The following is a 12500-nucleotide window of genomic DNA, read 5'->3' as shown; positions in this document are numbered from 1 at the left end:
AGTCCAGCGTCCCGTATGCGATCTCCGTCTGCTTGGCCAGGTCCTCGGCGCTCTCGATGGGCGACACCATCCTCTCCACCGTCAGGAAGGCCGCCAGGTTGGCCGTGTAGGACGAGATGATGATCAGAGTGAAGAACCACCACACACCGCCCACGATCCGGCCCGATAGAGACCTGCACACAAACAGATCCAGTTACTCTGCTGCCAGCTGGACCTCAACTCCTGATCGGGAACCACCTCCCCTGAAGGATGTTCTCCTGACTCCCTCTGAATGAACGTTGACATCATCATTCTGACATCGAGGTGCTGAAGGTACCGACGGAACAGAAGCAACCAGGTGAAGGAACCGGTCCGCTGTGGCTGGACTGGGTCGGGACCCGCCGTCATATTCTACTGTTTCTCTTTCAAATCAAAAAACTCAATTTCAAATGTGTAAAATTCTTTCTGGTTGTTGTTCGTACGAACTCCCAACATCTTGCTCGTGAAAATGACACCTATTTTTGGTTTTTATTTGCTGTATATTATTTTGCAGCTCCAACGTGACTGGTCATCATGGCGGTGTTTCTGTGAACCACCTCTAGCATCAGTCACGGTTCCTTCACCACCACGGTTCACCACCTCCTCCCAGCAGGAGGACACACCCGCTCACAGGGCAAAGGTCAAACCTCCCTGAACCCAGATCTGAGTCCAGTAGAACACCAGAACCTCAGAGGAAGGTTCCCAGCATGTCATGGAGAAGCAGGAGCAGAGGGAGGTCAAAGGTCGCTCTGCTGTTCCTAATAAAGTGATTCCTACATGAGTGCTGGTCTGAGTGTCGTACCAACCTCGGGGAGATGTCGCAACCCTGTCGCATGAAAGCACCCAGAGAGAACCACAGCGAGTTAAAGATCCCAAACTCATTGGTGGATTCTGTCGTCAGGGGCAACGCTCCATCCTCTGGCTCCTCCAGCGTCCACTCATACGGGCTGAACCTGGAGACCTGCAGAGGACAAGAGACACCATGGAGACGAGCAACATTCATTCAGAACAGAGAAGAAAGAGAAGGAAGCAAGGAAACAAAAGAAACTGTGGAGCTCTGAAATCCATCATTAATCATCCATCCATCATCCATCCATCCATCCAGCCATCATCATCCATCCATCCATCCATCCATCATTCATCAATCCATCATCCATGGTCGAGGCAGATGCTCCGCCCACCTCTGATCCTGGTTCTGTTAACAGATGCTCCGCCCACCTCTGATCCCGGTTCTGTTAACAGATGCTCCACCCACCTCTGATCCTGGTTCTGTTAACAGATGCTCCGCCCACCTCTGATCCTGGTTCTGTTAACAGATGCTCCTCCCACCTCTGATCCTGGTTCTGTTAACAGATGCTCCGCCCACCTCTGAGTCTGGTTCTGTTAACAGATGCTCCTCCCACCTCTGATCCTGGTTCTGTTAACAGATGCTCCTCCCACCTCTGATCCTGGTTCTGTTAACAGATGTTCTCCACCTCTGATCCTGGTTCTGTCGGAGGGTTTTTCCTGTTAAAAGGAGTTTTTCTTCCCTCTGTCGGAGGTTTTTCTCCCTTAAAGAGGAGTTTTTTCCTCCTAGTTTATGTGGGAATTATTGAATTGTTGAATTGATGAATTATTGAATTGATGAATTGTTGAATTAATGAATTGTTGAATTGATGAATTGTTGAGTTGATGAATTGTTGAATTGATGAATTGTTGAATTGATGAATTTTTGAAATGTTGAATTGATGAATTGATGAATTTTTGAACTGTTGAATTATTGAATTGATGAATTGTTGAATTGATGAATTGATGAATTGTTGAATGTTGAATTGATGAATTGTTAAATTGTTGAATGTTGAATTGATGAATTGTTGAATTGATGAATTGTTGAATTGATGAATTATTGAATTGTTGAATTATTGAAATGTTGAATTGTTGAATTGATGAATTATTGAATTGATGAATTGTTGAATTAATGAATTGTTGAATTGATGAATTGATGAATTGTTGAGTTGATGAATTGTTGAATTGATGAATTGTTGAATTGATGAATTTTTGAAATGTTGAATTGATGAATTGATGAATTGATGAATTTTTGAATTGTTGAATTATTGAATTGATGAATTGTTGAATTGATGAATTGATGAATTGTTGAATGTTGAATTGATGAATTGTTAAATTGTTGAATGTTGAATTGATGAATTGTTGAATTGATGAATTGTTGAATTGATGAATTATTGAATTGATGAATTATTGAATTGTTGAAATGTTGAATTGATGAATTATTGAATTGATGAATTGTTGAATTAATGAATTGTTGAATTGATGAATTGTTGAATTGTTGAATTGATGAATTATTGAATTATTGAATTGTTGAATTATTGAAATGTTGAATTGATGAATTGTTGAATTAATGAATTGTTGAATTGATGAATTGATGAATTGTTGAATTGATGAATTGTTGAATTGATGAATTTTTGAATTGATGAATTGTTGAATTGTTGAATTGATGAATTGTTGAATTGATGAATTTTTGAATTGATGAATTGTTGAGTTGATGAATTGTTGAATTGATGAATTTTTGAAATGTTGAATTGATGAATTGTTGAATGTTGAATTGATGAATTGTTGAATTGATGAATAATTGAATTGATGAATTGTTGAATTGATGAATTATTGAATTGTTGAATTGATGGATTGTTAAATTTATGAATTGTTGAATTGATGAATTATTGAATTGATAAATTGTTGAATTGATGAATTATTGAATTGTTTAATTGATGTATTGTTAAATTTATGAATTGTTCAATTGTTGAATTGATGAATAATTGAATTGTTGAATTGATGAATTGTTAAATTGTTGAATGTTGAATTGAAGAATTGTTGAATTGATGAATTATTGAATTGTTGAATTGATGAATTGATAAATTGTTGAATGTTGAATTGTTTAATTGATGGATTGTTAAATTTATGAATTGTTCAGTTGTTGAATTGATGAATAATTGAATTGTTGAATTGATGAATTGTTAAATTGTTGAATGTTGAACTGATGAATAATTTAATTGTTGAATTGATGAATTGTTTTGAATGTTGAATTGATGAATTGTTGAATTGTTGAATTGATGAATTGTTGAATTGATAAATTATTGAATTGATGAATTGTTGAATTGTTGAATTGATGAATTGTTGAATTGATAAATTATTGAATTGATGAATTGTTGAATTGTTGAATTGATGAATTGTTGGTTTCTCTGTATAATATTGTAAAGTTCTGCTGTAAAGACTTTAATGTGTTAAGTGCCATGAAATAACCTGTGTTGTGATTTGGCGCTATATAAATAAAATAAAATTGAATTGATCCATCATGCTTCCATCATCCATCCGTCTATCATCCAACCATCATTCATCCATCCATCATCATTCATCCATTCATTATCCATCCATCATCCAACCATCATCCTTCCATCATCCATCCATTATTCATCCATCCATCCATCCATCCATCCATTCACCCATTCATCTATCATCCATCAATCATCCATCCATCCATCCATCTATCATCCATTCACCCATCCATCCATCCATCCATCCATCCAAACACTGCAGACATCATGGTTATGTCCTGACATCCCCCATAAGGAATATGTAAATATGTAAACATGTAAATAAATAAACATTTAAACCTACCAGAAAGAGAACAACACTGACTCCGATGTAGGCAAACACGATGCACATCCAGATTTCGTAGGCCAGAGGGTCCAGGAAGGAGAAGACGCCTGGTTTGGATTTCTGTGGCTTCTTGATCATGATGGAGATTCCCAGAGACATGAACGGTTTGGAGAAGTCGATCACCTCCTCCCGGACCAGAGTGATGGTCAGGGGAGCAACCGCAATGTCTGCCTTCTGTTGGAGGACAGACAGAGAGACATGATGATGATGATGATGATGGTGGTGATGATAGAGATGATGGTGATGGTCTGTCTGTCTGTCTGTCTGTCTGTCTGTCTGTCTGTCTACCTGCCTGCCTGCCTGCCTGCCTGCCTGTCTGTCTGTCTGTCTGTCTGTCTGTCTGTCTACCTGCCTGCCTGCCTGTCTGTCTGTCTGTCTGTCTGTCTGTCTGTCTGTCTGCCTGCCTGCCTGCCTGCCTGCCTGCCTGTCTGTCTGTCTGTCTGTCTGCCTGCCTGCCTGCCTGCCTGTCTGTCTTTGTCTACCTGCCTGTCTGTCTGTCTACCTGCCTGCCTGTCTGTCTGTCTGCCTGCCTGCCTGCCTGCCTGTCTGTCTGTCTTTGTCTACCTGCCTGCCTGCCTGCCTGCCTGTCTGTCTGCCTGCCTGCCTGCCTGTCTGTCTACCTGCCTGCCTGTCTGTCTGTCTGTCTGTCTGTCTGTCTTTGTCTACCTGCCTGCCTGTCTGTCTTTGTCTACCTGCCTGTCTGCCTGCCTGCCTGCCTGCCTGTCTGCCTGCCTGCCTGTCTGCCTGCCTGTCTGTCTGTCTGTCTACCTGCCTGTCTGCCTGCCTGCCTGCCTGCCTGTCTGCCTGCCTGCCTGTCTGCCTGCCTGTCTGTCTGTCTGTCTACCTGCCTGCCTGCCTGTCTGCCTGCCTGCCTGTCTGTCTGTCTACCTGCCTGCCTGTCTGTCTGCCTGCCTGCCTGTCTGTCTGTCTACCTGCCTGTCTGTCTGTCTGTCTGTCTGCCTGCCTGTCTGTCTGCCTGCCTGCCTGTCTGTCTGTCTACCTGCCTGTCTGTCTGTCTGTCTGTCTGCCTGTCTGTCTGTCTACCTGCCTGTCTGTCTGTCTGTCTGCCTGTCTGTCTGTCTGTCTGTCTCACCCCGTACACCAGCTCTCCCACCATCCCGTTCCAGATCTTGGTTTCAGCATCTCTTGCTCCATATTTGCCATCTCCCACAATCCTTAGCTGGTAGCGTATCCCACAATGCTTTGCGATCTCTGCAGCCAGGTCAACGCAGTAACCTAGCAACAGTTCAAACAAACAAACAAACAAACAAACAGAGGTGCCCCACACAATGAAAAAGTAGGGGCCAGCAAACCTGGCAGCAGAACGAGCTTCCAGAAACACAAGTACACAGGAACAACCTACTGAACACAAACACCTTCAGTAGGTTGAACATCACAAACACCTTCAGTAGGTTGAACATCACAAACACCTTCAGTAGGTTGAACATCACAAACATCTTCAGTAGGTTGAACATCACAAACATCTTCAGTAGGTTGAACATCACAAACACCTTCAGTAGGTTGAACATCACAAACACCTTCAGTAGGTTGAACATCACAAACATCTTCAGTAGGTTGAACATCACAAACATCTTCAGTAGGTTGAACATCACAAACATCTTCAGTAGGTTGAACATCACAAACATCTTCAGTAGGTTGAACATCACAAACACCTTCAGTAGGTTGAACATCACAAACATCTTCAGTAGGTTGAACATCACAAACACCTTCAGTAGGTTGAACATCACAAACATCTTCAGTAGGTTGAACATCACAAACATCTTCAGTAGGTTGAACATCACAAACACACCTTCATAGCGATCGTTGTCCTGAAACAGCTCCGAGTTCTTCTTCATCATCACGTACGGAGCTTCCTGTGAACACCAGGATCACGAGTCAGCGTTCTGGGTGGATGCTGACTGGACGTCCTTCATCATGTACAACACACGCAACATGACAAACACTCACCATTTTCATTTTATTTTGAAAGAGTAAACAGGAAGTAGGAATAACAGAATAACCGGGATGAGACCTAAATCAATCCTGAAGCATCTTTCTGCTCCTCAAACTTGAGTTTTGAAGAATGTTGAGATTGTAATTCTGAATTTACTTTTGATTTACAGTAAATATGACATGCACATGTGTGTTTTCCTCTTCCTCCATTCATACAACAGGACAGAGAACTTCCCGTTACCAGTATGGTTGAAACGATGACCGTCTTGTTCTCCATCCCCATGGTGTCGTTGGGGTAAAGGTCCGACTTGGTCACCACCATCTTGTCCACCTCGTTCCAATAGCCGATCTGAACACAGACACAGAGGTTACTCGTCCACACAGCTCCACCTGGAGGTCTTCGGGCCCTCGGGTTCCTCCGTCACCTTCACGGGTCCGTTGTTCTTCAGCTCCATGACGGTCACCGAGTAGTTGATCCTCTTCCCGTACTGGTCGAACTGGATGTTCCCCGTGAGCCCGTCGACCCGCACCTGAACACACCACGGAGCATCAGCAGCAGCAGCCATGATCAACGCAGCAAGGCCGGCCCGACCCGGACCGGGCCCCGGACCCGGACCCGACCGGGCCCCGGACCCGACCTGACCCGGACCTCCCTCTCTGGACTCACGTTGTTCACTAACATCTCTCTTTACCAAACATCTGTCCAAAAAGTTCCTTTATTACCAAAGTTACGGTTCAGACTTCTTCGTACCACAATTCAAGTTGCTGTTCTACGTCAGCGTAGTGAAACAATATGAAAAGACGTTCCTGCTCAGGTTCTGACGGCAGCAGCAGAACACAGCCGGTCCAGCTGGTTTCCTACATGTGAGCTGACAGCAGCTTGTTGGATGTTTCTGAAACAGTTGGGACGCTGTGGACAATTTAAATAGATCACATTTCTTAGTTTCAACATTTGATATGTTGTCTTTAGTCTATTTGCAATAAAATGAGTTCATGTGATTTACAAATCATTGCATCCTGTTTTTATTTCCATTTTGCACAACGTCACTACTGTTTTAGAAACGCGGTTGTTTTCAGTCAGTACAGTCAGCGACTGACCAGAGATCAGCTGGACAACCACACAGTAATAAACATGTTCCCATGGGAACAGTACATTCCCACTAACGAGTGTCCACATTGACATCATGGAGTTTCCACCGGTTCTGTTTCAGCTCCATCGCTTCGGTATACAGAACTGGGTCGGTCTGTCTGTCCTCTTATTGAGGACTGATCCACCGTTACCTGTTTCAGAGCTCGTTCAATCTCCACCCCCTGCGCCCAGGGCACCGCTGGATTGGCCAGACAGTCCCCGCTGTTGCCACGACGACTCATGTCTATTCTTTGCTTGTGCAGGAAGCGGAAAGCCTCGGTCATCACGTGGACGGCATCGAAGGTGAGGGCGGAGGTGTACTGAAAGACAGAAACATCCTGCTTTAACTGGGAGCTGCAGAGGAGACACAGGAAGTTGCTTTTTGAATGGGACCTTTTAAGAGTCTGCCCCTAGTGGTCCACGGAGGTAGTGCAGTTTAAGGCACCTCAGAGCCTGAAGCTCTGTTGTTTGTGGTGAACAGTCTGTGGTCTAATCCCTCTCAGTATCAGCTGCTGACGGTCCAGTACCGGATCAGTACCAGCAGCTGATCAATAACCACCTTCTGTCCCGTCTCCTGCTCTGAAAACAGCAGCGTCTGGCTGCTCATCGTTTCTTGCAATGCATCCTGGGACATGAAGGCCCCGCCAGCAGGACAACTCAGAAACATCTTTCTCTGTCAGTACGACAGCAGTGAGGAATTCACTGCTTCACCTGACAACATCGAGCATCAACACTGAGGCGGGAAAAGTGCTGAATTCTCCCTTTAACTGAACGTTGAACGGTCCTTATTTTCTTTAGAACACACTTCAAGCTTTAAATAAAGTACATAAGCATCTAAATACATGAACAGGCAAATGGTGATGAATATTAGATTTACATATGAATAAATGATTGTGACGGTCTCAGGCTGCTGAGTCAGCGTGTGAATGAGAACATAAAGACTTCTCAGGTGTAGTTGTCAAGATCAGAGAACAGAGCAGGAGGTTTGAGAGCTGGTCACCACGACGATCCTCAGAACAGCTGCTGCTGATCTGAGTCCTGCTCACACCTCACATTTCTTTCCTGGAGAGGATGAAAGTTGGATCTTACTCGGATGCGTGCGTCAGCTCCAGGATACTCCTTCTCCTCCAAAGCTTCCCACCGCTGATCAAACTTTGCCACCACAGGATCATCGAAATCTACGATCTGGAATCCAGAAACATTCGCTCCTCCGTACTGGATCTTAGAGAGGTCGCCATCCACGAAGCCCTGCAACAAACACCCCACATCATCTAGGAATAATAATCTAGGAATAATCATCGAGGAATAATCATCTAGGAATAATGATCTAGGAATAATAATCTAGGAATAATGATCTAAGAATAATGATCTAGGAATAATGATCTAGGAATAATGATCTAAGAACAATGATCTAAGAACAATGATCTAGGAATAATGATCTAGGAATAATCATCTAGGAATAATGATCTAAGAATAATGATCTAGGAATAATAATATAGTAATAATACTCTAGGAATAATAATCTAGTAATAATAATCTAGGAATAATGATCTAGGAATAATAATCTAGGAATAATAATATAGTAATAATAATCAAGGAATAATGATCTAGGAATAATAATCTAGGAATAATAATATAGGAATAATAATCTAGGAATAATAATCTAGGAATAATCATCGAGGAATAATCATCTAGGAATAATGATCTAGGAATAATGATCTAGGAATAATAATCTAGGAATAATGATCTAAGAATAATGATCTAGGAATAATAATCTAGGAATAATAATATAGGAATAATAATCTAGGAATAATCATCTAGGAATAATCATCTAGGAATAATCATCTAGGAATAATGATCTAAGAATAATGATCTAGGAATAATAATCTAAGAATAATAATATAGTAATAATAATCTAGGAATAATGATCTAGGAATAATAATCTAGGAATAATAATATAGTAATAATAATCTAGGAATAATAATCTAGGAATAATCATCTAGGAATAATCATCTAGGAATAATGATCTGGGAATAATCTAGTAATAATAATCTAGGAATAATAATCTAGGAATAATCATCTAGGAATAATGATCTGGGAATAATCATCTAGGAATAATGATCTAAGAATAATGATCTAGGAATAATAATCTAGTAATAATAATCTAGTAATAATAATCTAGGAATAATCATCTAGGAATAATCATCTAGGAATAATGATCTAAGAATAATGATCTAGGAATAATAATCTAGGAATAATAATCTAGTAATAATAATATAGTAATAATAATCTAGGAATAATGATCTAGGAATAATAATCTAGGAATAATAATATAGTAATAATAATCTAGGAATAATGATCTAGGAATAATGATCTAGGAATAATGATCTAAGAATAATGATCTAGGAATAATAATCTAGGAATAATAATCTAGTAATAATAATATAGTAATAATAATCTAGGAATAATGATCTAGGAATAATAATCTAGGAATAATAATATAGTAATAATAATCTAGGAATAATAATCTAGTAATAATAATCTAGGAATAATCATCTAGGAATAATGATCTGGGAATAATAATCTAGTAATAATAATCTAGGAATAATAATCTAGGAATAATCATCTAGGAATAATGATCTAGGAATAATAATCTCGGAATAATAATCTAGGAATAATCATCTAGGAATAATGATCTAGGAATAATCATCTAGGAATAATAATCTAGGAATAATGATCTAGTAATAATCATCTAGGAATAATAATCTAGGAATAATGATCTGGGAACAATAATCTAGGAATAATGATCTAGGAATAATCATCTAGGAATAATAATCTAGGAATAATGATCTGGGAACAATAATCTAGGAATAATGATCTCGGAATAATAATCTAGGAATAATCATCTAGGAATAATGATCTAGGAATAATCATCTAGGAATAATAATCTAGGAATAATAATCTCGGAATAATAATCTAGGAATAATCATCTAGGAATAATGATCTAGGAATAATCATCTAGGAATAATAATCTAGGAATAATCATCTAGGAATAATCATCTAGGAATAATAATCTAGGAATAATGACCTGGGAACAATAATCTAGGAATAATGATCTCGGAATAATAATCTAGGAATAATCATCTAGGAATAATGATCTAGGAATAATCATCTAGGAATAATAATCTCGGAATAATAATCTCGGAATAATAATCTAGGAATAATCATCTAGGAATAATGATCTAGGAATAATCATCTAGGAATAATAATCTAGGAATAATCATCTAGGAATAATCATCTAGGAATAATAATCTAGGAATAATGACCTGGGAACAATAATCTAGGAATAATGATCTAGGAATAATAATCTAGGAATAATAATCTAGGAATAATGATCTAGGAATAATAATCTAGGAATAATGATCTAGGAATAATAATCTAGGAATAATAATCTAGGAATAATGATCTAGGACTAATAATCTAAGAATAATGATCTAGGAATAATGATCTAGGAATAGTGTCTGAAAAATAATGTCTGAATAATAATGGAGCATAATAATGCATTAATAATAATAATGTTTTAATAATAATGTATGAATAATAATAATGGGGTATAATAATGTATTAATAATAATGTATTAGTAATAATGGAGAAAAATAATGTCTGAATAATAATGGAGTATAATAATGTATTAATAATGTATCAATAATAATGGAGCATAATAATGTATTAATAATGTATTAATAATAATGGAGCATAATAATGTATTAATAATAATGTATCAATAATAATGGAGCATAATAATGTATTAATAATAATGTATGAATATAATGTATTAATAATAATAATATAGTATGTGGTCGTGAGTCGATGTGAAGATGTTTGTGAAACTTGTTCTTCTGATGGAGGTTCACTGGACACGTCTTTTCTAACGTTTCTAACTCTAACCTCAGTCTTAGTGTAGAGGATCAGTGTGGATACCTGGTTACCTGGTCACCTGGTTACCTAGTCACCTGGTTACCTGGTTACCTGGTCACCTGGTTACCTGGTCACCTGGTTACCTGGTTACCTGGTCACCTGGTCACCAGGCCGTTTATGACTGTAAACCTGCTTCTGTCCTTCAGCAGCACTTTTTGTTCAGACTCGGTCCGATCCGGGACTCACCAGGTTGGCGATGATGTAATGGTACCCCTTCACGTGCCGGCCGATGGTGATCACCTGGTGGGAAACAGACGAAGGAACCTGTTGTTGTGCTGCTTCTCATTTAACAGGATAATTAAAGAGTCTCCTGGATTTCAGTTTTTTTGTGATTGTTAAGATCAAAAATGTTTGATTTTGTGGTGGATTTTCTTATAAATGTCCATGTAAATGTTTTAAGTGAGTTTTTTTGTGTAAAATTGAAGAAATTAGAAAAAGTTGCAACTTCAGAACGAAATTTTTTATTTTATTTTTAATCACTACCTGATGAAGTAATAAATGTGTAATCACTTCCTGTGATGATAATCCTGCTGCACATCAGAAATATTTTAGCTGTAATCTTTTTTTATGTATTTATTGAACTTAGAGAACCATCAGGGGGCTAAAAGCTCCTAAAAGTTCCTAAAAACTCCTAAAAGCTCCTAAAAGGTCCTAAAAGGTCCTAAAAGTTCCTAAAAGCTGCATATGTTTCCAGAACAGACCGTCTGTGACTGGAATATAGAAACAAGGACTACATCAGCCTTTCAAAATAAGAGCTTTAGATGCTGTTTAATTCATGTTCATTCAACACATAGACCTGCTGGATGAAACCAACAAAGAGACGTCTCTGACAACTGGACGTGTGGAGAAAACTCATTTAACATCCAGTAATATGGAATCACTTCCTTTGATCACAAACATTTAATCATCATTTTAATGTGAAGAACACATTTCCCACAAACCCCATCACTTCCTGTTTCTCCTCTTGTTCCTGTTTCTCCGGTGAACAGAGTTTTATTTGGAGATGAAAACAGGAGCAGAGACTTTCTGGTTGAAATGAGGAGTTATTGTTGGTAATAAAGAGAGTTTAGTTTGAAAAGATTTACTTTATGTTTTAATGCTTTCAGATTCTGATGACGACGTTTTTTGTGGAAAAATCGCAGAATTTAAAAAAATTGCAAGCTCTGCAAATATTTTAGAGTTTTCTTGAGTTAGCGTTGATTATTGTGATCTCCTGGAGGGACGGATCTCTTTTTATCTTTTTGTATTCAGAGAGTTTTGTGAGACCAAACGTTCCGTCTGATGCTCCAGGAAGTACCGATCAGAAGTCACCTGTCACTCCAACGTCACTGATCGTGTTGTGACAGCTGATGACTCACCTGCTCCATGATGTCCTTCACTTTGTCTTGTTCACAGTCCAGGATGATGCGTCGCTCCTTACGGATCTCCAGGTCCTGAAACACAGAGCGTTAAAGACCTGCAGCAGCTCAGTACTGTGGTCAGTGAACGCACCACTGTCAGTGAACGCACCACTGTCTGTGAACGCACCACTATCTGTGAACGAACCACTGTCAGACCACTGTCAGTGAACGCACCACTGTCTGTGAACGAACCACTGTCAGACCACTGTCAGTGAACGCACCACTGTCAGACCACTGTCAGTGAACGCACCACTGTCAGACCACTGTCAGTGAACGCACCACTGTCTGTGAACGCACCACTGTCAGACCA

At 39.4% G+C, this 12500-nt stretch overlaps 1 protein-coding gene across 2 annotated transcripts in view; it reads right to left on the bottom strand.

Moving 5' to 3' along the window:
• Positions 1-12500, bottom strand: part of LOC138213873 (glutamate receptor 2-like) — a 59476-nt gene that overhangs the window by 21828 nt on the left and 25148 nt on the right. For both annotated transcript variants that reach the window (XM_069175200.1, XM_069175192.1), the window contains exons 5-15: positions 12149-12223; positions 10977-11030; positions 7901-8059; positions 6964-7131; positions 6108-6212; positions 5924-6031; positions 5540-5603; positions 4823-4965; positions 3688-3903; positions 825-979; positions 1-173 (exon numbers count right to left, since the gene is read on the bottom strand). The exon at positions 1-173 is cut by the window's left edge and continues 26 nt beyond it. In XM_069175200.1, the coding sequence (XP_069031301.1) occupies positions 1-173; positions 825-979; positions 3688-3903; positions 4823-4965; positions 5540-5603; positions 5924-6031; positions 6108-6212; positions 6964-7131; positions 7901-8059; positions 10977-11030; positions 12149-12223 (1420 nt within the window). The remainder of the gene's footprint in view (positions 174-824; positions 980-3687; positions 3904-4822; positions 4966-5539; positions 5604-5923; positions 6032-6107; positions 6213-6963; positions 7132-7900; positions 8060-10976; positions 11031-12148; positions 12224-12500) is intronic.

Source organism: Embiotoca jacksoni, unplaced genomic scaffold, assembly GCF_022577435.1.
Source record: "Embiotoca jacksoni isolate LCO1_2020_lvr unplaced genomic scaffold, fEmbJac1.0.p SCAF_103, whole genome shotgun sequence".
NCBI classification, from domain to species: Eukaryota; Metazoa; Chordata; class Actinopteri; family Embiotocidae; genus Embiotoca; species Embiotoca jacksoni.
Note: the sequence above shows the minus strand (reverse complement) of the source record. Positions and strands in the feature narration are given on the sequence as shown.